This window comes from Pteropus medius, unplaced genomic scaffold (genome assembly GCF_902729225.1).
Source record: "Pteropus medius unplaced genomic scaffold, Ma_sr-lr_union100, whole genome shotgun sequence".
NCBI classification, from domain to species: Eukaryota; Metazoa; Chordata; class Mammalia; order Chiroptera; family Pteropodidae; genus Pteropus; species Pteropus medius.
In genome coordinates, this window is record NW_024349803.1 from 6,304,149 (window position 1) to 6,330,975 (window position 26,827).

At 36.2% G+C, this 26,827-nt stretch overlaps 2 protein-coding genes across 9 annotated transcripts in view; one reads left to right on the forward strand and one right to left on the reverse strand.

The window, feature by feature from the left end:
* Positions 1–15,360, reverse strand: part of NPHP3 (nephrocystin 3) — a 33,443-nt gene extending 18,083 nt beyond the window's left edge. The window contains exons 1-11 of one of the 2 annotated variants that reach the window (XM_039837145.1): positions 14,889–15,360; positions 13,046–13,171; positions 12,329–12,479; positions 10,389–10,541; positions 9,196–9,329; positions 7,610–7,770; positions 7,062–7,218; positions 5,221–5,295; positions 3,207–3,380; positions 1,127–1,230; positions 62–176 (exon numbers count right to left, since the gene is read on the reverse strand). In XM_039837145.1, coding sequence (XP_039693079.1) covers positions 62–176; positions 1,127–1,230; positions 3,207–3,380; positions 5,221–5,295; positions 7,062–7,218; positions 7,610–7,770; positions 9,196–9,329; positions 10,389–10,541; positions 12,329–12,479; positions 13,046–13,171; positions 14,889–15,284 — 1,746 coding nt within the window. In that variant the 5' untranslated portion in view covers positions 15,285–15,360. The remainder of the gene's footprint in view (positions 1–61; positions 177–1,126; positions 1,231–3,206; positions 3,381–5,220; positions 5,296–7,061; positions 7,219–7,609; positions 7,771–9,195; positions 9,330–10,388; positions 10,542–12,328; positions 12,480–13,045; positions 13,172–14,888) is intronic. The other variant, XM_039837146.1, reaches the window with a different exon arrangement.
* The window catches only part of TMEM108 (transmembrane protein 108), a 482,840-nt gene continuing 471,151 nt past the window's right edge, over positions 15,139–26,827 (forward strand). For 6 of the 7 annotated variants that reach the window (XR_005647451.1, XM_039837152.1, XM_039837148.1 and 3 more), the window contains exons 1-2: positions 15,506–15,833; positions 21,387–21,418. The gene's annotated coding sequence lies outside the window, so the exon portion shown is untranslated. Of the gene's footprint in view, positions 15,225–15,505; positions 15,834–21,386; positions 21,419–26,827 lie in introns of those variants that run through there. The other variant, XM_039837153.1, reaches the window with a different exon arrangement.

Genomic DNA, 26,827 nt, shown 5'->3' on the forward strand with positions numbered 1-26,827 from the left:
CCCCAATAACTTCTGAATCTCAATTAAAATTCTGATAATTCAAAAAGACAGCATATTATACCTTTAGAGTAAGTCGTTTAATAATCAAGGAAGACTCTGAGCTGGTTGACATGGGCCTCCCCACAAAATGAGAAAGAATTAGCGTGTTAGGGGAATTCTTCTGTTGTAAATGAATCCTGAAAGAAAAAGACCTTTTATAAGACTGAAATAATTTACTGTCAACCAAAAAAGAATTCACAGTGCATTAAGCATCAAATGCTACCTGTCAGCAATCACATGGTCATTTTTGAATAAATATGGGAAATTCCCATTTTTACTTCACTTTTAGATCCTTTTAAATACACTGTTAAAAAATTATAGATTCATTTAAATTATAAATTGGTATTAACTAATATAAACTAAAATAGTGTACATTTCAGGTTAAAGTATCAGAAAATGAGCATGAATTTTTAATTACAAATATGTTATTAGAGGAAAACAACATTTCTTTGTTAAGTACAAAAATAGTATTTTCCAATCATAGCTTTAAATAAAAAAGCAATAAAAAGGAAAAAACATATGCTAACTCTTCAATGTAAATACTTATGAATGAAAGAAGATACTCTTACCACTTATTTTAAATAATATGAACTGAAATGAAACTAGCTTATATGAACCTTAGTTCATAATTTGAAAAACTAGTTTGCATTCATAGCTAAGGTTATCTTTTATTTTGATATTCTTTATGACTTATTTCACTCTAGTCTTTGTTTTGTTTCAAATATTTAAAATCTCAAAGAAATTTTTAAGATGAAGCCAATAATTGAAATAAGGTACATTCTCCCTAGAATTCACCCAATTCCATGTCACACTGACCACTCCCTTACAAAGCGCTCCCTTAACTCTGTCCTACATAATTTATACGAAAAATCACAAATGCTCATATTTCTTATTCCTTTCTGATTCTGTGCCTTTTAACATCCAAACTGTATATACATCAGGGCACAAATCTATAATTTCGCTTCCTTTTGCTTTTTTAATGTTTAGCATAGACAATGCACGAAGGCAGACATGCAATATTACATTTCGTTGAATGAATTTGGTAATTCAAATGACACAATAACAATTGAATTGCACTGCATCATACCACTTAGATAAAAGAAGAGACTTTCCAGAACCTGGTCCTCCAGATACAAGAAGGGGTGGAATTGGTGCTGGTGCTGCCACTAGATCATTAAGACGTTGGTAATACTAGAAACAAAAATGAATTTAAATTGTGAGAAAGTATATGCCTCTTAGGATACTAAACAGAGTCAATTTCTGATTATCCTCTGAAATCACTGGAGAAAAGCTGCATGAGGAAATAAAATCTGTTTTTAGTCAACAACACTCTTATAATCGCTTATTTTTATGGCTGGTTAAACATGCCCAAACTAGTAAACTACAAATGGGCCCCAATTTCTTCTATGCATAGTACTGCTATCAATAATGAATGAAGGATAATACTTAAGATCCCCCATGGGGTTTTACAATATTCAGATGTTGTGCAAATGCTGTAGGGAGGTCACTGTATTACCCTGAAGTCCCTAAACCACACAAAGTAGCACAGAAGGCCTTGAGGGTGCCCACAGGCATCTATGACCTCCTGGTCAAAACACCTGTCCTGGAGACCACCTGTTTCCTGGGATTCCTGGGACTAGGTCTAACCAATAACAGGTTTCGTCTAAGCCTCAGAGTCTCCCAATCTTCTGCAGAGAATCACATTAGGACAGACTGCCTGAGATATTCCTGAAGCTGAGTGAGCTCTAGGTAAAGCCCAAGAACCATATTTCCCAGGCTTTGCCCAGACACTAAAAAACCAGTCCAGATCTGAAAAGGACACATTCAGAAAACTAAAACATCTCAGTACTTATTAAGGAGATTCCAAAGTTATTTTAGGGGTTGAGATGTTTATTAAGTGTACCAGTGGTCTAAATGACAACTGTTAAGGAATTAAAAGAATATGTAATAAGTAGTTTACAGCTAGCTTTAGGGTAGCAGAAATTTCCAGCAACTACAATAAATGATTACTGGTATAGTTTTTCAATAATTTTTTCTGTTTTAAAATCTAAATACAGAATATATTCTCCAGGAACTCAAATAACTCTGAGAGCAATGATGCTCCTAAAGAAGCAAAGGTTTTATCGCTTTATGACCTTGCAAATCCTAACAATTTAGTTCATGGTTCCACCTGAAGTCCATTTATAGACCCACTGTTCCCAAATTAAGACCCTTGCCATAGAAGAAAAAACGTAGGATTTGGAGCCAGAAGACTTTGGTTCAAATCCCAGATCTGCAATCTATTCTCTGTGTGCTCTTAGGCAAACCTAATTTGAACCTTAGGTTCTTCATTTATAAAATAACGATAACGATACCTCTCTTATAAAATAACAATGATTTAACATTTATCATGTGCCAAGTGCTTTTGGTGCATTATTTGGTTTAGTCCACCCAACAACCGTATGAGGTAGGTACTATTAGTTATTCTCATTTTACAGACAAGAAAGTCTAAGTTTTGAGCTAAGTAACTTGACCAAAACCCATTAAGAAATGGTTGAACCAGGACATAAACATAGACAGTATAAATTATAAAAGCCCTATAATAATATAGCTGCTAGTGACAGCTACTGCAATATTCTTTAAAATATCAGTTCTTACCTTGACTTAAAAAAGCACTCCAAGTGTTTTGCATTTGGACATAGATTCTTAGTATAGTTCCAATTCTGTGTGTGTGTGTGTGTGCAGGTAGGTATACATACACAAGGCCACACACAAGATATATGTTGAAGGAGTGATTTGCCTATCGCATTAACTACTGTGCTTTGTTTTGTGAATGTTTGATATTTTGATTCCTCCAAGAACTGGAAAAACAGATAGCTTTACTATTTTTATCAAATTTCCTAGATATACTAATCTTAGTCTGGTGAATTGCAGATGGTAGCATAATGAACATGTGGTTGATAAATCCTCATCTGTAACTAAAAATGTTTGATGTTCATAAGGATATTTGAATCTCACATATTTCATATAATGCATACCTGAGCACACATCTTAACATGGATAATCAAGCCATGAGGGCAGACATTAACACAAATATTAACTCTGACCACATTTAGGTGAAAACATAATTATAATGCCGCCTTTAAGTGGCGACTGATCTCTGTTGGAACAATACTCCAAATGCTTACTTTCTCGAATCCCAACTCATGGGCTGAATTTGAAGCCTGTTGAAGAGTTTCTATTTGCTCTTGTTCATCATGTATATCCCACAGAACATCACCAAAATCATCGTCTTCTGGAATAGAATCTTCACTGCCCAAATCCTTAGTGTCCAGGTCCGTGTTCTCAAAGCCTAGAATGTCCTGAACACCAAGGGCAAGCACATGAAAATGAATGAAGAACATAAAGACCTTATAGCAGTGTTAGCACATAAGCCTAAAGTGGGCTTCACCTACTGAGGAGGGTAAGTCCAACACCATGGCCTTTGTATAGTACCTACAAGAATAAATTTATAACTATAAAAATAAAAAAATAAACTTTAAAAATATTAAAATAATAAAAACAAAGACCTCTCTCTTCTATTAAAAACAAAGTTAGAGGAGTATTTCACTCCCATGGAATCAGTTTTCCAAAAAATGTTACACTATTTTTGGTTATACCTGCCTCGTGAATAATTTTAAAGATTGTGCAAATGCCTAAGAAATATGCTGCTTTACATTTTTATAAGGATGTAATTACTAAGATGGGGTTCTTGATATCAAATATTTTTGCTGTGGTACCTAGTCTTTATATTGTGTTACTGAAATTATGTATCCTTCAAGTGGTAGAGATGGTAAATATGTCCATTTTCACCTGCTGCCATTTATTTTATTTATCTTGGTCCTAAAGTTCATAAAGTTGAGAAGATCAACATTAATAATGTCAATCTTTATATTATATGTTGACACTATTAAAAATGTGTTGACAGAAGTTATAACATTATGCTTTGGGGCTCACTCTTTATCTCTTAACAAATCTTCATACTTCGAATGCAAGTTAATTTTTTAAAGTAATCTAATTCCTTACTTCTCAAGTACAGAAGCTGGGGGAGGTGTCAGCAGGTATGGGTGACCTCAGGCTAAACATGATACATCTTCCTCTTGTGTCCATTTTAGTCGAAGATGGGGGCGGGGGGAGTATTTTTCTTTTTATTTTGCTGATATGTGATTTTAATGATTTTCTATATTACTCAGCCATTAAAAAAAAATGAAATCCTACCATTTGCAATGACATAGATGGACCTAGAGGTTATTATGCTGAATGAAATAAGTCAGATGGAGAAAGATAAATATCACATGATTTCACTGATATGTGGAATCTAAGGAACAAAAAGAACAAATCAAAAACAGATTCACAAATATAGAAGACAATTTGGTGATGGACAGAAGGGAGAGGATTAGGGGCTGGGAGAATGGGGTAAAGGGTTAAGTACAAATTAGTAGTTGATAGATGGTCACAGAAATGGGGAGCACGGCCCAGGGAATGCAGTTAATATTTATTGTATTAGCTAGGTGGAGAGCCAGAGGAGAAAAGGAGCAATTAGGGGGATCATTTTATAAACTATATAAATGTTTAACCAATGTACTATATACTTGAAACTAATAAAATAAAACTAAAAAAATGATATTCTATATTAAAAATAAACAGGCATACTATCAAGCAGAATATATAACTCACGTATATTTTCAAGATAATATGAGACATCATAGAAATTTTCAGCTCAAACATCTCTATGATCCATGACCACAGATCCCTAAAGGTGTATTTCACCCCTCTCTGCTGTTAGGGATAATCTGGTAGAAAAATTTGAGAGGGATTTTTCTAATATACAAAAATTCAAGGGGTATGCAAAATCTGAAGAGACTCTCTATTGAATAGAATGGACATTTTCTCTAAAATACTTTTTAACTAGTACTTTTGTAATCTAGTTTACACTTAAAAGGTATTGAAGCATCAAACAGTTTTGTGAAATGGGTGAGAGATAAAGATATATGGTACTAGTAACACTACAGTAACAACACAGGATGAACTCCCAACAGAGCAGTGGCACTCTCCGGGGGTATTATTTTCAGAAAACAAGCAAGTGATTTTCTTTGAAAAACCCAATTTTATGGAAAAGTCTTAAATTCTTTGGATGAAATCTTAAAAGGAATGCATATTCACCTGTTTAATAATCTTCTCCACACAAATATAAGTTTTATATACTCCTTCTGCAGGATCTCCTAAGTGATCAATGATCTGGGGGAAAAAAAGGAAGTTTAACAAAAAGAAGAAATAGTAACAGGAGGAGGTGGTGGTGCTTACATGTCATGAACTGCTCTAACTACTTTCTGGGTATTAGCTCATTTCTCCTTAGAACAACTTCATGAAGGAAAGACTATGATTACCTCCATTTAATAGAAGAGGAAACTGAGGCAAATTCAGTAACTTGTCTAGGATCATGCAAGGGATTTAGTGTGAACAATGCTGCAATAAAACAAAAACCATACTTATGTGTCCAAATTTTATCTTACATATTTCTGTACCACTCAATATACATAACCTTCAAAATACATCAAAATTATTTTCTATGCCAGCGAAGCTCTAATTCTACAAAACAAAAAAGCAAAATGTAAAACAGTAGTCTTGGGGTACCAGTGGTTCCACAAATGTCATGGAACTGTGCCACATGGGCTGTTCATTTAGTTTGGTGAATGAAGGCCCTACCCATAAAGAACATGTGTATTGCTGATAAACGAGTAATGCTTTAAGATTAGAATAAGGCAGTGGTTTAGAATGCATATCAAGTGAACTGGCAAGGAAGTTTATCCTTTATTTACATTTATAATTATGGTAGAGGATCTTATTTTACTCCTATTTTCATAAAATAAATTCATCCTTCCAGTGCATTATTTTTTTGAAGTGATATTTATAGAATAGAGATAAGAAAGATAAATTAATCTTTCCTCATGGTATCTAGTGGACTAAGCTGATAATAAAAATATTAAAACAAAGAATGAAATGGCTCTGGAGATTAACTAGAATAAAAATGCACTTTTTAGCTTAGGCTCTTCAGTTTAATGTTATGCTGGTCTCAAGCTATCTTTTCAATACTAAATGAGGTAAAGATGCTTGTCTTCACATTTGATTTTATTTTCTGGCTGGGAGCAGAGAAACAAAAACTTAAAAAATCCTAGAGTTGGTTTTTATTGTATTGTTAACATTAACTATAAACATTTACCAAATTATCTCAATGTGCAGTCATGCAAAGCCTGTAGCCTCCATTCTAAAATATATCTCACCATTAATCTAGGGATGATCAAATCTCTTTTTCCCACTCATCATCAGTTTTTTGCTTTTCTTAGCGCTCTTAGAAAAGGCTAGTATAAAAAAGCTTCTTCTTACACTTATCTTTGGTCAAAAATAGATAGAAAAGAAAAAACAAAAAAGATAGAAAAGAAAAAAAGCTTGGAAAGAAAAGCCAGAAAAGAATCTGAGTTGCCTACTCGCAGGTCATATTTTTTTGTCTACATGCTGGTATTTATTCCTCTCTTTCTCTCATAATCTACAACTAATCTGTTAGGAAATCAGTTGGCTCTACTATCAAAATTTATCCAGAATCCTACCATTTCTTATCACCTTCTCTATATCACCTTGGTCCCATCTACCAGCATCTCTCACCTGGATAACTGCAATAGGTCTCCAACTCTGCCCTCCCTCATAACTCTCCAAACCTCAGTCGATTCTCAACACAGCAGACTAAGATATCCTTCTCAGAACAGCATTTCTTCTTTTTTGGCTTAAAGTCCTCCAGTGGCTTCCCATCTCAATTGAAGTAAAAAGACCAAGGTCCTTAAAACAGTCTCCAAGGTTCTACATGATCAGCCTCTTACCTCTCCTACTAACCTTCCTTCACTGGCTTCCTTCCTCTCTCCACACATACCAGGCTCACTCTGCCTCATGGCCTTTGCCTAGCACTTCCCTCTGCCAAGTAAGTTCTTATAAAACGAACTTACGAATTTTACCTTGGCTTTGTTGGTCTTGTTCAGGTTAGAAACTTGATCAATCAATTGCTGGACAGAGTCAGAACTGACTTTCCCATCCTCCAAACGATGATAAATTAATCGTGGTTTGCCTTCAGGATTTTTCAGAAAAGCTTCTTCACAGTCTTCCAATAAAAAGCTATATTGGAAATCAGTATTACTTTTACTACACCGCACTGTGGCAGCAAACAGTCAATCAACCTAAGTGTCAATAATGGGGGTTTACTGTAATGCCAAGTGGCTAGAAATGGCCCAGTTTCAGAACAAGTGAAGCATTCCAAAAATGGATGTTTTTATAGTCTGTTCCTGCTTCGTATTAAAATATGTTCATTTTTTAGCAGATAATGAGAGTAGGTATAATAAATTGTGTATTAAAATTTAAAATATATATGTAACATTTTTAATCTACTATAAAAAAACTCTCAAAAATACTCTTAAACATGGCTAAAAAGAATGGATCAGACTCATGAGACTTTGCAAAAAAGTTAGAAGCCTAACTCCTGTAATAAATTACAGAATTTTCAGCTTACCTTGGTAAAATTAAATGAATGAATAAGATAACTAATGAACTCTTCTCAATTTCCCATTTTCTTACAGTGAGGTATTGATTTTCAATATCTATTGGAAAATATACAGCATGGAAAAAATATCCCATTGTCTCACACATTCTTTTAAGTTTAGGAGAATAGTCCTAAAAACAAATTAAAACAATAAAAGCACAGATTATTTAACTAAAGAACTAGTCAGTTTCATACTAAAAATAAAAAAGTATGCTTTAGAACAGGTTATGTTAGACATTTTCTGCATAAAAATTTTAAAAAGTATATAATCACATTTAAAAGAAAAGAGAAAAGGCAAGTTTCTCTATAAATGAAAATAATAATAGTTTAGCAACTTGGCTGTTTCCTACTATTTATTACTCTATAATAAAGCCTAAAACAATGGGAGAAAAATATTAGGCTATTTTGCTTTGGTATTTATTTTTATTATTATAAATGATTTCTATTTTATTTTTATAATGAGTGAAAAATACAAATCCATATATCTGTATAGGAAATAGTGTCTACCATGATATATTAGAACACTAAACAGATATAAAATAAAAATACGTTGGTCTATAACAAATTAAGTTATCAAGTAATGATGACTATTGTTATGCAATAAATTAGTAATTCCCTCAACATGTGTTTGGAAATAACAACCTATATACAGTGAGCGAAAGCTTTGGTTTTAAAATATTTTATCTTCTTACCAAAACTGAGTAACATCAAAAAAGAAGTTAAATAAACTTATTAATCAACAATCTAGGGGATGTTAATATAGCAGGTATAGAATGTGATATGCAGATTTATTTAAAGTTCAATTAGAACAGACAGTAGTCAGCTAATGTTTTCTGTAAAGAGACTGGCGGCAAATATTTTTACAAATCAATAATATCTTAACAATTTGGCTGTTTTAGCAGAGGTCTTTGTGGTCTACTTAGTCTCTGTCACAATTTATTCTGCCATGGTAGTATGAAGTCACCACAACAATACGTAAATGAATGACTGTGGATATGTTCCAATAAAACTTTACTGACACTAAAATTTGAATTTCATATAGTTTTCACATGTCGCAAAATATTATTCTCCATTTGATTTTTTTCAACCGTTTAAAAATGTAAAAACCAATCTCAGCTCTGGGCCATACAAAAACAGGCTGTAGCCAGATTTGGCCCACAGGCTATGGTTTGCCAACCCCAGCCTTAGATTAATCCCAATGGCTGTCTTGAAAAATTAAAAACCATTACAAGGATTAAATTTTGTTATAATCTGAAACAGATTCAAGAATAGAGCTGGCAGATATTTACTAAGGCAGGCACTATCAACAAGAGTCTTAAACGTTGTGAATGTGTAATGAAGCATTCAAAAGCACAAAGTTCCAAGACCTAAATTTAAATACACTAATAATACCAAGCAAGATTTTCTCTTAAAAGCCTGCAATGCTTCCTGCTCTTTAAGACATATAATCTAGTAGGTAATAAACTACCTGGTTTAGCTGTAGTAGCATCAGAAAGGGGACACAATACTGACTTCTATTTTAAATCGGTGAATACATAATTTATAAATATCCTTACCTTAAGGAAAAGATCCATTTCGGGCTGGGTTTCATGTGTATAAATGAGGTAACATCTGACAGTGTTACTCCACAGAAAATGCGAAAACAAGGGAGTAACTTGTAATAAACTAGCTACAGCAATATCCCAGTCATCTGAAAATAAAATTTCTCATAAGTTCATGAAAAAAAAATTACCAAAAAACATTTGACAAGATGATTTTTAGAAAGTCAGAAAAAAACACAACAGGTACCATAGAGTGAAATCTGATCTCAGATTTCAGTTAATACTGATATAACTTCTAGAACAACATATTGGAAGGCAATCATTTCTCGACTGTCCAATTCTATTCTGGGGCTTAAAGCTATCAATGTCAACAGTGGTCTTTGCTGGGGTTCCACAAATGTTATGGAACTGTGCCACATGGGCTGTTCATTTAGTTTGCTACTTGAGTAGAGCCTACATTCCCAGGCTGGCCTATAGTTTTACCTACTTATTATTCTTGAAATATACTAAGTCAAAAAGAAAGTTAAAGAATGGCATAAAATGAAAAGTAACCACAATACTATCTAGTGAGAATGAACATTGTAAGACATATTTGGCTAATTCAAAGGCATAATTTAAAACATGGTTTTCATTTTGCTAATACATAAATAATTTTTATAGTTTTAAGAAAAAAGAGTGGAGCTACTTATAACATCTCAGATCTGTGACTTGGTATTGAAATTCTGAACAGATCTTAGAGCTAGCTATTTTGGACACCAAATTATATAAAAATAATGAAAATATTATTATTTTGACTATAAATACTATATTACATAACTGAGGTTTTGTTTTCTACTCTGTAATCTGCTCTAACCTTCAACATTATCAAAGATGCAGAGAGAAAGACTAAAAGCTATTGTTTCTCAGTTAATCTACATTAGACTCCTGCAGCTCAGCTAAAATTCTCTCACCTGAGAATTCAAACCAGAAGCTCAATTATTAGAACCTGACTGGCCAGTGTGGCTGGGGAGCACCATCTGATACTTTTGTGAATTATGCAACTTCATCAGCCCTGGTCAGTGACAGCACCGGTACATGATGGTTTGATAATGGAAGACACCAGCACACAAATCGCATGCTCTGCTGATGGTAGTTCTCCCAGTACAGGATTAAAGGACATGAATAGTCAATACCATTAGCTATGGTAAACGGCAAATGGCGTGTGTTACCTCTGTTGACGTTTGCAAAGGGTCCCTCCACATCTATAGAACTGTGGGCGAACTCAGGGCCCCTGAAGGACTGTTGAAGCTGAATCATGCTCCCTATGGAAGGCTCACTTCCCAAGGCTCCTCCAGTCCAATACTCACACTGGGTTCCAGCAGCTGTTAAAGGCAAGAGATTTTAACTTGTAAAAACCAAATTACTAAGTAGTCAAAAACTTACCATGTAAACTGAACAGGATTTCTAATTTAAAAAAATACTACAATATTATAAATATAACAAATAATCAAACTTTAATGATTTTTAACGTACTTTGCAACGAAATTCTGGTTATCACCTCGAATTCAAAAAGGGAATTAAAAAGAGAAAGACGAAAAAAATTAAGAATACAATAACCTAAGGAATTATAATAACAGAGAGAAATTGAAAACATTCCCACACAAAAATTCTAAAAAACATTTCTAACTATATGATTTAGGTATCAATGTAAAATTTTAAGGAAAAAAATTCAAAAGAATACTATTACTAGCACACCAGTAATTAGTATTGGTAATTCATTAGGCTGTAAGTAAAGGATGGAAAGAATACATCCTCTTTAATCTCCCAGAGCAACAAAATTAATGTCTGAATCAATAGGTACTTAGGAACTTATTGATTTTATATAAATGATATTTGTCAGAATACCTATAGGGCATCCTTGACTAACCATAAGAAAACTAGTAGTTAGGCTAAGTCTCTGACAAAATTGAGATGATTATTTGTAGGTCTTTGAATCTCAAATGAACGACATCTCTCAGGCAGTCCTCCATGTATAAATCAAAATATGAAGAAAGACCTAAGAATAAATATTAACTTGTTTTTATCAACTTGCCAAGACAATTATAACAATTTTGGAACACTATACATTTTAACATATGTCAAAACTGCAATAACCACTAGGATTAATGTGGGGGCATGAAAGCATCTTCTCAGTCACTCAAAGCCAGTAAGAATCACTTCATTTTTTTTCTGTTCTCAAAAGTTAATAATAAAAACCCCAGGATGCTGGTCAGATTCCAGTGGTACTAAAACGCAAATTAAGAGAGAATTGTCAATTGCCATACTTCACTCTAAAATGTATCAGTTTGTAAGACCATAGGTTTTTGTTTTTGTTTTAATAAATGGGAAAGTGACTGCATTATCCCACTGCATTTAAAATAGAATCATTTTCTTTTTTTGGTAGCAGTCATATTTTATTAATATTTTCTTGGAACATGGTGAACCCTTTCATTCTATGATTCCAGGCTTTCATTTCTAGAAAAAAAATTTTATATATTTAATTATAAAAAAAACTTAATTATAAAAACTTTTTGACTAGTTCACAAAACTGCACTGGAAACTACTCAATGAAATATTATGCATACATTCTGATAGTTGCAAAGAATACATTGTATGTGGAAAAATAATGTGACAGAGACTAATTGTCCTCCAATACCCATTTCCCCCTTCTTCCTTTAGTAACAGAACCCCACACTTTAGGTGGATACATGGCTCTCCTGCTAATGATTACATTTTCCAATCTTCCCAGGTATTGTTCTGGCCAATGGGATTTGAGTAGGAATAATTTATATATCTTTCAGACTGTTTTTTCAAGGACAGGAATGTATTCCTTTCCCTCTTCCCCTGGTTAAAATGTAGAAGTGATGGTGGGACCTGGAGCTATCAGACTGGAGAGAGAAAAGCTTTGAGTTAAGGACGACAGAGCAGGAAGATAGAAGGAATCTCAGTCTCTCAGTCTCGACAACATTGTGGACTTCATGGAAAAGAGCTGTCATAACAGCTGAGAAAGTAAGTGCAACTCTATTTGTAACAGCAAACACATATAAGTAAAAGGATACAGAGTTGGCTCTACAATATCATTACACCTATGTCAGAAGTTCAACATATTATAAACAGGAAATAAATTTACCAGTAACATCTGTACAGTTGTCATCTGAATCAGACTCCCCAGGATCAAATACTTGGATTCCCTGAGCCTGTAGCCTTTGAAGTTTGCTCTCCAACTCTCGCTTGGCCCTCAATAAGTCCTGAATTTCATTTTCCTTGGTCTCCCTAAAAATCTTTAAAGAAGAATTTAAATTTTGAAACCTTTTCTACAATAAAAAAGTTGTCATCAACTTTTAAGGGAAAAGTCTTTCATTCGTCAAACCAATATTCATTTGATCCTTGATCACCTCTTTTGTAGGATGAATAATCTGAGTACTTCCGCCTCACTGTTATGTAACTGGAACCCAGTGGAAGTCTGCGTGCTGTGGTGTGGGGCTGTCTGTGCACTGCATAATGTTTAGCAAATTTGTTCCTCCTCCTCTAAATAACAGTAATGCCCTCCCATATGAAACACCTCCAAACATTTTCAAATACCTTCCCCCATACAGAAACATTGTTTTTTTTCCAAAATCCTTATTAAAATGTTTGCTTTTACACTTTTTCTTCGAAATTATCTGAAGTCTACCAGGTTCAACTCATAAATGTAAAAGTGCTCCACTCTAGTTTTTATAACCTTCATGACTCCTACATCACTTTCTTCTATTTATTACTTCTATTTATCCATCGCAGCATTATATGAACATGGACAATATACTGTTTTTATTCCTCATCATTTTGGGGGTAAAAATATAAGGAATACCTTGAATTGCCTTTTAACTTTATCTCTGTCATGTTCAAATGTAGCTGCTCTCTCCATTGCTTGGTATTTGGCTTCCAAAGCACTTTCCTTTTCCCGAAGTATCTTCTGGTAAGTTTTTTGAAGTGCCTGGAATAATTTACCTCATTATTTCTAATAAAAATAGTAGTCTTCTCAAATTTTATATTATCTTACATACATATTACATATCTTAGAATTTTAACAATTTACTTACTATTTTTACCAGTTATCTAGAACTGCATATTACCATTTTATTCAAACACAATAAAAAATGCAAACATGCCTGAAATATAATAAATGAAGATATTTCAACATTAAGCATTCGATGGAAATTAATACTTTTTCTTTACTGCACCAACTCTTAATCTTCCCTACATCTCACTTTCCCCATCTTTAAAAGAACAAAAGGAACAATTTGTAAGCTTAATTAGAATAATAATTCTGGGAAACAGTGCTCTCCTTGCCTCCATGTCTTACTCATGGTGTTATCCACAGGCCTCCTCCAATTAATGTCTGACTGAATGGATTAATAAATACGGAAGAATTTTTTTTAATGTCTAGATACATGAAAAAAAAATCAAAAGGATTACATAAGTAATCAGGACTGGTAACAGCAAGAACCTGAGACTATGCTATTTGTCAACCCTTACAGTACTTCTGCCTGATTGGTCCAGACTTCTTTTCTACCTTCACCTCACAGTCATTTCCAATGTGCAGTGTCCACTAGACAGTGGCCTGGATGCATGAAATCAGATATCTGAAATACATAAGTGCATTTTATACAGGCAAGTGCATTATGCCTGCCTGGTAAACTATTAAGAACAGACTGCTAATAAGTATGTCTTCCCAGATATTAACGCCAATTATACAACAGCTAATGGTGGTGGTGGTGGTGGTGGTGGTGGCTAGAATCCCTAGCCTAGAAGTTAGAAAAGGAAGAAAGAAGCCTTTTTCTTTTTAGAAAAATCAGTCTGAAGTATTTATTCAGTTTCTGCTCTGATGAGCCTAGGAACATCTGGGGTGTCTAGAAGTCTCTTCCATAGTGAAGAAAAGAGAATAAACAAATCACAACCCTCAGTGGCACAAAGTCTCACAACCTTGCCCACAGAAAAGCAATTCTTTGCTTTATGTACTATTTTAATGAGTCAAAATAGATCTACTACAGGGAGGGCAGGCAATAATTGTGGGTTTTTTTTGAGTAAATTAATCAAATGTATTAAGGGAAGGGAATTTGACTACGCCTCAACCACAACAGTTAAGATGGTGCAAATCAGGGGCTTCCACTTCAGGGTCATTAAAATCTAAGAGCTATGGAACTTTACAAAGAAACTGAGACATGTGCCCCACCCTGAAGGTGTGTATAATTTGAGGGGGCTGGGGAGTTTGTTAACTCCTACGAAGAGTTTGATGAGCTGCTTCAACAGATGTTACAAAAGTCTTTTGTGTGTATGTGTGCCCTGCCGGTGTGAATCTACGTCCCTGAGCCCTGGAGACTGGCATTCGCTGCTTCAGGACACTTTCAGGCTAATTGCTTCAAGGTGTCTGAATGAATGAACCAGAAATAAAAAAGGGGAGGTGTTAGTTAGGATAGCAGTTTAGACCCAACAAAATGTCCTCTCAAATTAAAACGCAGAAAAGTTTCTGCTCAACTCTCAAAACTACTTGATTTGGAGAGGAGGCAAAATGGATGAGAGACGGGGTGAGGCATCCAGAGTCCAGCTTGGCAGTGTCGCCAAAAGGCTACGCGGCCATGGGTGGGACGCCCCGGGGCCCAGTTTCCCGGGCGCCGCGGCCGCCCTCGGTGCGCGCCCAGGCCCGGCGTTACCTGCAGCTCTGCCCGCAGCCGCTTGTTCTCCGTGTCCAGCTTGGCCTCGCGGCGGCCCATGGACAGCAATTCCTGGTTCTTGCTGACCCGGAAGATCTCGTACTCCTTCTTCAGCCGCTCGTACTCGGCCACCGCGTACTCCAGCTCCGGCACTGATGAACCGGTTGACTTGAAGCTGGCCCCCAGCAGCCCGCCGCCGCCCGCCCCTCGAGGCAGCGACCCGGGCGCTGGCCCCGCCGCCGCCGCTCCAGTGCCCCGGCGGAACGAACTGCGTAGCAGGCGGGCCTTGGGCTTCACCTCCACCGGGATCTCGCAGGCCTCTCCGCCCCCCGCCCCGTACGTGTCCTCGATTACCTCCCCACCCGCGGGGCTCACGAACGACGAGGCTGTCCCCATGGCGCCCACAACTGCCCCAACCCTGGGTACCAAGAAGTGGGGGGACGGCGCGAGCAGGGAGGGACCGGGTAGCGGGAGGAGGCAGGGCAGCAGGAGGACGCGGGGGTGCGGCAGGGGGCGGGGCGAGAGGTATGGGGCGGGGCATCGGGCGGTGGCGCGGGTCGGATGAGGCGGGGCAGCAGGACGGGGCGGGGCAGTAGGACGGGGGCGGGACAGTGGCTGCGCGCACGCACGCGGGGCGTCTCTCAGCTGCCTCTACCAGGCTCGAGGCTCCCTGACTTGGCGCATGCTTCACAAGTGAGCACTGGCCTGGGCTCAGAGTTGCTCTCCCTCCGCTGCTGCTGTTTCCGTCCAGTCTCCTACCTTGACCCAGCGCTCCTCTCTGAAGGCACTTGGGAATCTGAGGAATTTATTAAGCGCCTGCTGTGTGCCTCGCACTAAATGTCGCTCAGTATACAAGAAGTTGGTATGCCCGGCAAGACAGTACCAGCCAAGAAAACGCTTTTAGGCTTTACAGCCTGAGACCATCAGGAACAATCTTTCGACGAGGTGAGGTTTTTTGACTTTTTGCAACTACGGGTACTGGAGACCACACATCAGCGAAACTGTGGGGCATCTCACCAAATCAAGGGAAAGAGAATATTACAGTATTTGGGGGAAGGGTGGGGTATAGGTGATATGAAAAATGAAAAGAAATGGGGGAACCATTTTAGATTTTAAAATCAGAGAAAAGATGGAGTTGGCATCTTCTCTCTTACCCTGTCTTGTGTTCTTGCCCCTTCCACCTGTTAATTCGGGCTTCCAAACTCTTCAGGTTTGGAGCTCTGCGAGAAAGGACAGGAGAGAGGGCAAGAAAGGCTCCTGTTTGATTGACACGGCTGTGAGCTGGATGTTGGTGCTCTTTGGACTTAGTAAACCATTAAAGCTGACCCCTTTTCTCTTAGAGTTTTGTAAATTCTTCAAAGACTTTTCGTAACTGGGAATCTTTAATCTGTAGTTCTCTTGATCTGGGCTGGTGCAGCTCTATTCCAGCTGTTGCTCACTCCTTTCCCAGCTGTAAGGAATCTAGTTATAGTTTAAGAATCCTCTCTGCTAATGTTTGTTCATTCCTCCAAGGTGTTCCCTTGGACAAATCCAAGATAATCTACACTGGTTCATTTCCCCCAGAGGCCTACACAGGTCAGTTTTCCTGGGAAGCAGACTCTGAGATGGAGATAACCATGCAAGATGTCTATTAGGGAGTACTTTTGGGGTCAACACCTATGGAAAAGATGGAAAGAAGCAAGATTGGGCAGAGGGAGAAGTTGAGCTCTGCTGCAGTCTTAATAGAGGCCTCAACCAATCTACAGGGAGTTCCGAAGCTGAGATGGCCCTGTAAAGTTGTCCTAAATTGGGGCAGGGAGCTGGGATTTTATACCCTTATACCAGCCACTTATCAGTTCTCCTTAGCCCAAACAATCCCTGTAGGGGCAGTTGAGGGCTGTCTGCTGGCATCATTTCCAGTGGCTGGAAGAACAAGTCTTTCAAGTCATCATGACATATACCACAATAGGAAACACAATCTTTGCCCCAAAGAACTCTGGGGATGCAGGCCAATTCTAAGTCCCTCCATCAAAATAGCTAGTCGTCCTTTCTCTTACCTTTTAGGTTTTCTTCAGGAGAGAATCAGACATCAGGCTTTTGTGTTCTTTAAACTCCAGGAGATGCATATTAAGCTCTTCAGATAGTTTCCTGGGATTAAGGAAATACTCCCACCACCACTTTATCTCAAGAATTCTTTCCCTTTTAAAGTCCTTTCTGATCTGCAACTTCTAATTCTTGTATCTTCAATGTAGATCTGTGGTTTAAGGATCATTCCACTAGGTTTCTGACCATGTCCTTTGAAAAATTCTACATCTTAGTCTTGCACCTCCTTTGGAATGTGCCTCAGCTGAAGACTTCCAATATCATGCTTGCATAATGAAATAAAAATCCATCGCCCGTTCTCTCCAAACCAATTACAAACTACAGTAACTTCCCACAACTTGTGGAGTAAATTCAGATTCTGCAGCCTGAGACAGAGTGCCCCAAAGCAATGAATCTCCTCTTTTCCCACCTCTCCTCCATCCAGAAACACCCTTTGACATACCTTCACCCTAGTCAGGCTGATTTTCCTCTCCTCAAATGTGGTTTCTATTTCCTTTCACTACTTTTTGCCAACCTTCACTTCTTTCAAAGTCTAGCATCTTTCTCTAAGAAACTGTCTCTGGATAATTACACCTTTCAAGAGTTTATCACATCAATAGTTTCAGCAATCCTCACCTACTATGTGCAAAGCATTGTACTCAACTATTTTCCTGACCTTGGTCTTTGTTATATTTACGTTCTATAATCTTGTTTTTTTTTTTTTTTTTGGTAGTTGTTATTGTTATTGTTGTTATACCATTTGTTCTTTAGATTCACCACCAACAACTCTTATTGAGTTCTTGCTGAAAACATAATGTAATACAAATGACTGATGACTCAAAGAGATGTCACATGTGGCTCTAGCTCTCAAAAAGCATATGAATTGTCACTGCCTTCTTTAATACCCTTTAAGTAGTTTTGCAGATGTTCCCAAACACAAATTCAGATTTCCTGACATCATGGAGACTTCCTCCTATATAGAAGTTACTGGCTATCTTTCTCATCAAGGCCAATATGTATAAATTCAGCAAGCATACTGACCTTGAATAACCCTTGATTAATGCCTAAGTGACCTGAGTGACTCCAGAGGTGATTAAATACAGAATGCTAGCAGCTACTCAGAATAGTAGTATGTTTGGTTTTTAGCATATTTCTTAATCCTAAAACATCACAGAATTTTATAATTTGCAGCTTCATAATTTGTTTCCCTTTATGTTGAATTTAACTCACATGCTTCAGTTTGTATTTTGAAAGGCTAACTTTGAATACAGATATATAGTGAGGAATAAAGCCTTTGGCAGGCAGCTATGGTTGGTTAAAGATGCCTACAATTTTTTTAACACTCCTCCCATTGAAAGGTAAAATTTATGATGAAGACAGGCTACATAATTTGTGAGACTTAGTGCATAATGAAAATGTAGTGCCCTTTGTTCAAAAATTATAAAGAATTTCAAGATGGCAACAGTAGAGCATTAAATCAAGCATGGGGCCCTTTTGAGTTCAGGGACCTATGCAGCTGCACTTGAAGTTCTTCAAGGGGTAGCATACCCATAACTGTAGCCTGTTTGTGACTCCTCCCTTTGAATTTGTTTGGGCTCTGTGACTGCTTTGACCAATAAACTGTGGCAGAAATGACACTGCCAGTTTGAACACAGACCTTGAGAGAATGGCAACTTCTATTTCCTGTGTCTTGGAACACTCTCTCTGGGAGGCTTGAGCCACCATGCAAGGAGACTTACCACACCAGCTGATACTGCCAGACTGGAGTGGTTAAGTGTAGGCATTCTGTGCAGCAGCCCCAGTTGAGTCCAGCCTTCTGGCCAAGGCACATGAAGCGAAGCCGTCTTGGATTCTTCACACCAGCCCATTTGTCAGCCTTTTACAACTAAGTGACTTGAGTTGATGCCACAGGGAGAGCAGATGAATCATCCAGCCAATCTCTGCCCAATTACTGACTTACAAAATCATGAGATATAATAAAATTGTTGTTGGCTTAAGTCACTGAATTTGGGGATAATTTCTTTGTACAGCTGGAACAAGAGAAAAATTTCCACACAATTGGTCAAGGTAGCTTGTAACATTAATAAATAATGCTGCCATCTTTTTAAAAAATGTGATTTGTAAAATAAATATCATTTCTGTAGGTTAGTGTGTGTTTGGTTCCCAGACTATGAATCTCTATCACTTGGAACAGTTGTTAAAAACAGATCCATTGAATTTTAATTTCTGAGACTGGAGCTTGCAAATTTGCATGTTTAGTTAACTTCCAGGTGCTACTTAAGTAATTTAAGATCTCAGAACCACTGAGACTGCATAAAAACTGTGGCTAGGGATGATGTAATTCCTTGCCACTCAAAGTCTGGTCCATAGATAGCAGCATCAGCATCACTTTGAAGCTTGTTAGGAATCAGATTCTCAGGCGCTATCACAAACCTACTGAATCACAACGTGCAGATTAAAAAGATCCCCGGGTAATTTTAATATACCTTAAAATTTGAGAAACATTGCTGTAGAACGATGATTCTTAACTTTGCTTGTATATCACAATTACATGGAGAACTTAAAATACTGCTGCCTCAGAGCAATTAGATCCGAGTCTCCAGGGGTGGAGGTCTGGCCATTGTTTTTTAATAGCTCCTCAGATGATTTTAATCAGTAGTCAAGGGAGTAAACCAATAGTTTCATCCTGTGCCATTTCATTATTGTCAAAATGTGTGCAATCCCCCTTGGTAACCATCTTAGCATATGTTTGCATGCATCTAGTTTCCTATATAAACTTTTTTCATCACAGTTTATCACAGCGAGTACACATATGATTCTGACCATTTTGATAGCATGTGCTTCAATTATAGCGATGGATATGGCATCACAAGTGGCCAAAATATCCCTGAGAAAATTTATCACCTTGAGATAAAAGACCTATCTAATTGGAAATGCTACACGGAATAATACATAGTCTTCGAAGAGTAAGGAATTTTACAGAAGGAAGGGTTTCTACTTCTCATTAAAATTGTCAGCCTTAAGCCAGACTGGTCCTACTCTTTTCTACTAAGTGTAGTCTAATTCCTAAGGTCTTTTGCCACAAAGTCTATAAGTATGACTCTGATTTCAGTAATTATGTAATTAGTAATGCTTAATCTGATTAAGCATCTGTGATTTAACTTTTTTACCAGTAGGGGGCAGTATAACTCAGGAAAAATTAATTCGGCTGATAATTTGTATATAGGAAAGAATCATCTTTCTCATGATACTGACAACTTTAAATTTTTCAGTTCAAGTGCAGTTATTTTCAGCAGTGATAATCTACAATGCCTTACTTAGTTCCCATCACAAGTAATAACATGACTCCGGAAATTAGTCATGAAACAGACACGAGCAGGAGTCTGCAAACTTATTCTATAGAGGACCAGATAGTAAATATTTTACCCTTTATGGGCCATATGGTCTCTGTCTCAATTACTGAACTCTGCCATTATAGCACGAAAACAGCCACATACAATACATAAGTGAGTGGTCATGTCTGCATTCTAGTTGACCTTTATTTACAAAAAACAGGTAGTGGGGCAGATTTGGCTTGAGGGCTATAGTTTGCTGACCCCTCAAGTAGAGGGGTAGTTTTCGAACATGGATAGTTTTCAGAAGTACCTAGGGAGCTTGTTAAATATTTAGAGTCCTGGACCTCACATCAAATCTACTGAATCAAAATATCTGTGGATGGGGCCCAGGCATTTGAAATTTTTAAAGTCCCTACATGATTCTGAAGGAAATACTAATTTAGTAACCACTAGGCCAAAATAAATTAACTGCTCCTTTTAAGGAACTACACGGTCCTCCTTGGCCTATTAGAATATTTTCAGTATTTGAATAACTATCCACAGTATATAGGAGCTAAATGTAAAGCTTCGACTCAGATTGTCTCTGTACAATCTGTAAAACACTTGTAAAACACTTCACAAGTAATATATGGATGAAAATGGTAGATTTTAACTTTCAGAGTTTAAAACATGGAACAGTTTTTCTTTTAGATAAGATTTATTCAAGGTTATAAAATTTTTACTAATTTTGTCATAACAATGATAGGAATTTTTATGTATGAGTTTTAACCTCAGTCTATAGAGTACCTCTGTAGGTACTCTACAAGCACATCAATGATCTCAGTCTTATATAAATGTTTGTATGAAGCCACTAGTTTGGGAATTGTTTTGTACCATAGCACATCATAGCCTGTTCTGACAAAGGGACATAGAATTATTTTGAACAGAAAAGGAGAGGAGATTGAAGAAAATGGTAAAAAGAGAAGAGTGGAGAGAGATGATGGAATGGCGTGCAGTATCTCCCTACCATATCCCAAATCTTCAATACATTTACAACTTCAAAATACTTGCTGTGATTGGATTTTTTATTTTCTCTCTCTCTCTCTCTCTTTTTTTTTTGCAGAAACCAGTGGAAGGGAAGAGTTTAATACCAAGGTGAGTACTAGGGTGAAACAAATGCAACACACAGAGATACAGTGGGGAAGAAACTTGGGTAAGAATATTTTAAATACGGAGTATTCATTCCTCATGAAATGTGTCTCTAAAGATAGGGATGCGCTGGGCTGTTTCACCTTGGACTAAGCAAATGTATGGATATATAGATAGAAACCATGCTTTAAAAGAGCTGCCATGGGTTTTGTTAAGAATGCGATAGCATATACTTTTACTTGTGGTCCTAAAGCATACTGCATATTTCAGACATTTGTTTAACAAATAAAGCAGTTTTAGTTTTCTGGAGCAGAAGCTGCCTCTGGGATGCAAGAAGCCATTTATTTCTTGCTTGCTGAGGAATGTCCTTTTGTTTCTCAAGTTCAGAGCTATTCTCTCCCCTCCTTCCACTCCCACTCATGTTCATTTGTGAAGTTGAATATAACCTTAATTTTTTCTATGGGACCACCCAGTCCAAGTCTGGTAGCCAGTGTCCACTTCACGCTGTGATTAGTGACTATTACTTCTTACCCATGCTCATGATCCACATGGCAGGAAGAAGGCAAGGAGCCTTTAATCACCTCCCACAGAGGACGAATGAAGTCTTCTTCACTGTTGTATCAATGTGAGAAAGGATATGCCTTTTCCAACTTAAGTCAGACACTGAGGAGAAAGTTAGCTGAGATCTGTAGCTGAGAGAGAAAAACACTTCACAAGTAATATATGGATGAAAATGGTAGATTTTAACTTTCAGAGTTTAAAACATGGAACAGTTTTCCTTTTAGATAAGATTTATTCAAGGTTATAAAATTTTTACTAATTTTGTCATAACAATGATAGGAATTTTTATGTATGAGTTTTAGCCTCAGTCTATAAATGAGTTGTGTCGGAATAACTAATTTAATAATCTGGTATTTAGTATTTGAAGCATATTTTCTCAAGAAACAATGTTAGGCAAAGTGGTTATTGTTTCAGCTTAGCATATAGAATACCATTTATGCTAAGTGCAGAATAAAAACAATTCAAATGCCGTTGTAATATGTATTCTATGAAACCATGATTTTAGCATATTTACTCAGATTATTTAGGAACACATCTATCTTTGAGTAGATGTCACCCTTGCTCATGTTTGTGGCCTGCTAGACACCATGAAGAGGATACCTACAGAAAGAAAAAGAGTGGAGAAGAAATAAATGAAATAGCATAGGGAAACAATAGAAAAATCAACAAAACTAAGGTGTTTTTTATTTTTTTGGAAAGATAAACAGAATTGACAAACCTTTAGCCAGACTAAGAAAAAATAAGACAATGATTGCAAAAACTCCTTGACGTTGATCTTAACAGTGATTTTTTTGGATATGACAGCAAAAGCACAAAGAACAAAAATAATAATAAAAAAAAGTGGGATTACATCAAATTAAAAAACTTCTGTATAGCAAAAAATCCAACTAATCAACCAACCAACAAACAAACAAAAAAAATCAACAAAATGAAAAGGCAACCTATGGAAAATATTTGCAAACCATATATCTAACAAGAGGTTAATATCCAAAATATATAAGACATTTGTACAACTCAATAGCAAAAAGACAAAAAATAATTCAATTAAAAATGGGCAAAGGACAAGAGTAAACATTTTTCCAAAGAAGACATAAAAATGGCCAACAGGTATATTAAATAGTGTTCAACATCACTAATTATCAGGGAAATACAAATTAATACCACAATGAGATTTCACCTCATACCTGGTAGAATGGCTCTTATCAAAAAGACAAGAGATGACAGATGTTGGCAAAGGTATAAAGAACCCTTTTGCCCTACTGTTGAAATGTAAACTGGTACAGCTATTATGGAAAATAGTATGGAGATGCCTCAAAAATTTAAAAATAGAACTACTGTATGATCTGGCAATCTCACTTCTGAGTATATATTTGAAGGAAATGAAATCACTATCTTGAAGAGATATCTTTACCCTATGTTTACTGCAGCATTTTTCACAATAGCCAAGACATGGAAACAACCTAAATATCAGTTGACAGATGAATAAAGCAACTGTGGTATACACACGATGAGATATTATTTAGCTTTAAAAAAGAACGAAATCCTGCCATTTGTGACAACATGGATGGACTAAGCATTATGCTAAGTGAAATATGCCAGACAAGGACAAATACTGCATGATCTCACCTATATGTGGATCCTGAAAAAGTCAAATTTATAGAAGCAAAGAGTAGAACAATAGTTATCAGAAATGGGGGGAGTTGGGGAGATGTTGGCCAAAGTGTACAAATTTTCAGTTATATGATGAATAAATTCTGAGGATCTAATGTATAGTATGGTGACAAGTTAAAATATTGTATACTTGAAATTTGCTAAGAGAGTAGATCTTTCTTCTCACAACACACCCCAAAATGATACCTATACAAGATGATAGATGTGTCAATTAACCATACTGTGGTAGTCATTTCACAATATATATGTATGTCGAATCATTTTGTACTAAATTTACACAATGTTATTTTTCAATTATATCTTAATAAACCTGGAAAAATGTGATCCCACAACATACTCATCCAAACAACCAAAATAAAATGAAAAACAGAATTCCAAGTGTCATAAGGACAAGGATTTGGAGCAACTAGAACTTTTCTACACTGAGAGAGTATAAATTGACACAAGCACTTTGGAAAGTTGTTGGATAATATCTCTTAAAGTTACATATCCCAGCTATTTTAGTCTTAGGCATAATCCTTACAGAAATGCATACATACATTTACCATAATCCTTACAGAAATACGTACATACATTTACCAAAAATTGCATACATACATTTACCAAAAAAAAATAGTTATTTACAACTATTCAAGTTCCCATCAACAGTAAAATGGACAAATATATGGTGGTGTAGTCACAATGAAATACTACACAATTATGAAAATGAATAAATTACTTCAGTAAGCAACAACATAATTATATTTCACCAATGTGGAGCTAAAGAAGCAGACCCAAATTTTTGAGTTTATGTTTCTGATGTCATTTATAGTATGTTCCAAAGCAGGCAAAAGTAATTTATGATGTTAAAGGTCAGTAGTTTCCTTTAGCAAGAAAGAGACTGAGAGCTTGTAGGGTGCTGGTAGTGTTCTATTCTTTGATATGTACTTTTTCATCTGGAAGGTAGTAACATGACTTATTCATTTTATAAAAATTAACTGATTAATCATTTCACAATATTTATAAATTAAACCATCATACTGTATACCTAAAACTTATACAGTAATGTATATCAAGTATTTCTTAATAAAACTGGAAAAAGTAACTGCTTTACACTTAAGATTTGTACACTTTTCTCTGTCTACTTATTTTAATAAAGAAAATTTACTTTAAAAAAAGAAAAGAAAAAAGAGGACATCTATAGCCACAGGTCAAAGTGGGCACATTCTGTTGGTTTGAATCTGATGCTCTAGCAGAGAGGGGACCTGGAGGAGGGGACAAGGACCAAGTTGTTATATGACTTCTATTGCTTGGATCCTAGCAAGATTTTGTGTTAGTTATTTGACTTCCTGCACTTAAGTTTCATTTGAAAATGGAGATAGTTCACTTCATAGCAGTTGTAGAAAGCCAAACGAGTAAACTAAAAGTGTTATAATTCATTATGTTTTGTTCCTCAGGGATCCAGAAAACACACTACTTAATTTAGCTAAATTCTCTTTTCTAAGTAACTCAGTAGGGTGACCCTAAAGAAAATTTGGCAAACCTGACAGATATATGTATTTAAGTCTTTGAAGCCTATTTTGATTGACAGTCCAAGACTCAGGCTCTCCGTGACAGAAAAAAATACTGGCATATCTATATCCTTAAGCACACATCACCACAGTCCTAAAAATTGGTGTCTCTTGACTTCTTTTGTGACTTTTCCATTTTGAACCAATCAAACCTTTCCACAAAGATGGTCTGTTAGATTCTGACATCAAAAGGCAGAAAATTCCAGACGCCTTAGCAACATCTGAGTTGTTTTCAATAATCAGTTTTTCAGATGACAGCAGACTCATAAATCAAATTGAACCAAACCAGAACAAAACAATATCCACAAAAATGCTACCCTGAAAATGGAGGAAAGTTATTTATCATCATGCAAAAAACCTAACTAGAATAGAATAGGATTTTAGTCTTGACAAAGCATTAGTTGGTAGCACAGAATTACAGGGTGTAGCAATTAGGGAGTAGTTTGCTTAATCACTTTTTATTACCTATAATTAACTTTTCTCCACTTCTGTTGGACTCAGGGAGTCTCCCCAAAACTGTGTCTTTGGCTTTTCTTTCAGTGTGCTTGGGTTTTGAGTGGCCCCATCTTCATTCATGAGGTCATCTGCATACAAGTGACATTTAAATCCACCCTCCTTCCCTTGAACTTCTCCTCTCTGTTCATTTTCACATTACCTTTAGTCAATTGTACTTCATTTGTAATTTAAATTGTACCTGGTGAAAGTCCATCTTCTAATCATTCCCATTGAAGGTAGCCACAGTCCCTTTTCTTTCTCACACCATTTAGTCTTCAAGTCTGGCAATTATTATTGTGTCTCACTACTTTTTCACAAGGCCAGTTTATGTAAATTTACACAATTCCCAATCATTACGAAGTTTCCAGAGATTCGGGTCCACCACTCTTGCCTCGCCTTCTGCCTTCTACAGGTTAATTTTGATCCTTGGTGTTTACCCATAATTTCCCTTGGGAGTAGTTTAAAAATATCACCTAAAAAGAAACTTCAGCTCCATTTAAAAACTATTCTTTCTCTTTCTCCTGTATGTACTGTTTATTATTTAGAATTGTTCACTTTTTCTTTAAAGGATTTTATTTTTATATTTTTACTTTTTTTCATTTAAAAAATTTTTATATTTTTTAATTACAGTTGACATTCAGGATTATTTTATATTAGTTTCAAGTGTACAGCATAGTGGTTAGACAGTTACATACTTTATGAAGTGATCTCCCCAATTAGTCTAGTACCCATCTAACAGCATACAGTTATTGAAATATTATTGACTGTATTCCCTATGCTGTACTTTTCATCTCCTCGACTATTTCATAACTACCAAAATGTACTTTTTAATTCCTTCACCTTTTTCACCCAGCCTTCCTACCCCTCTCCCATTCGGCAACCATCAGTTTGTTTTCTGGACCTATGAGTCTGTTTGTTTGTTTGTTTGTTTTGTTCTGTAGATTCCAAATGTAAGTGAGATCATGTTTTTCTTTATTTGACTTATTTCACTTAGCATAATACCTTCCAGGTCCATCCATCTTGTAACAAATGGTAAGATTTTATTCTTTTTTATGGCCAAGCAATATTCCAGGATTTTAGATTTTCATGACATCTTTTTCATCTCTGTGCAGTTTTAGAGTCACAACAATATCGCCCA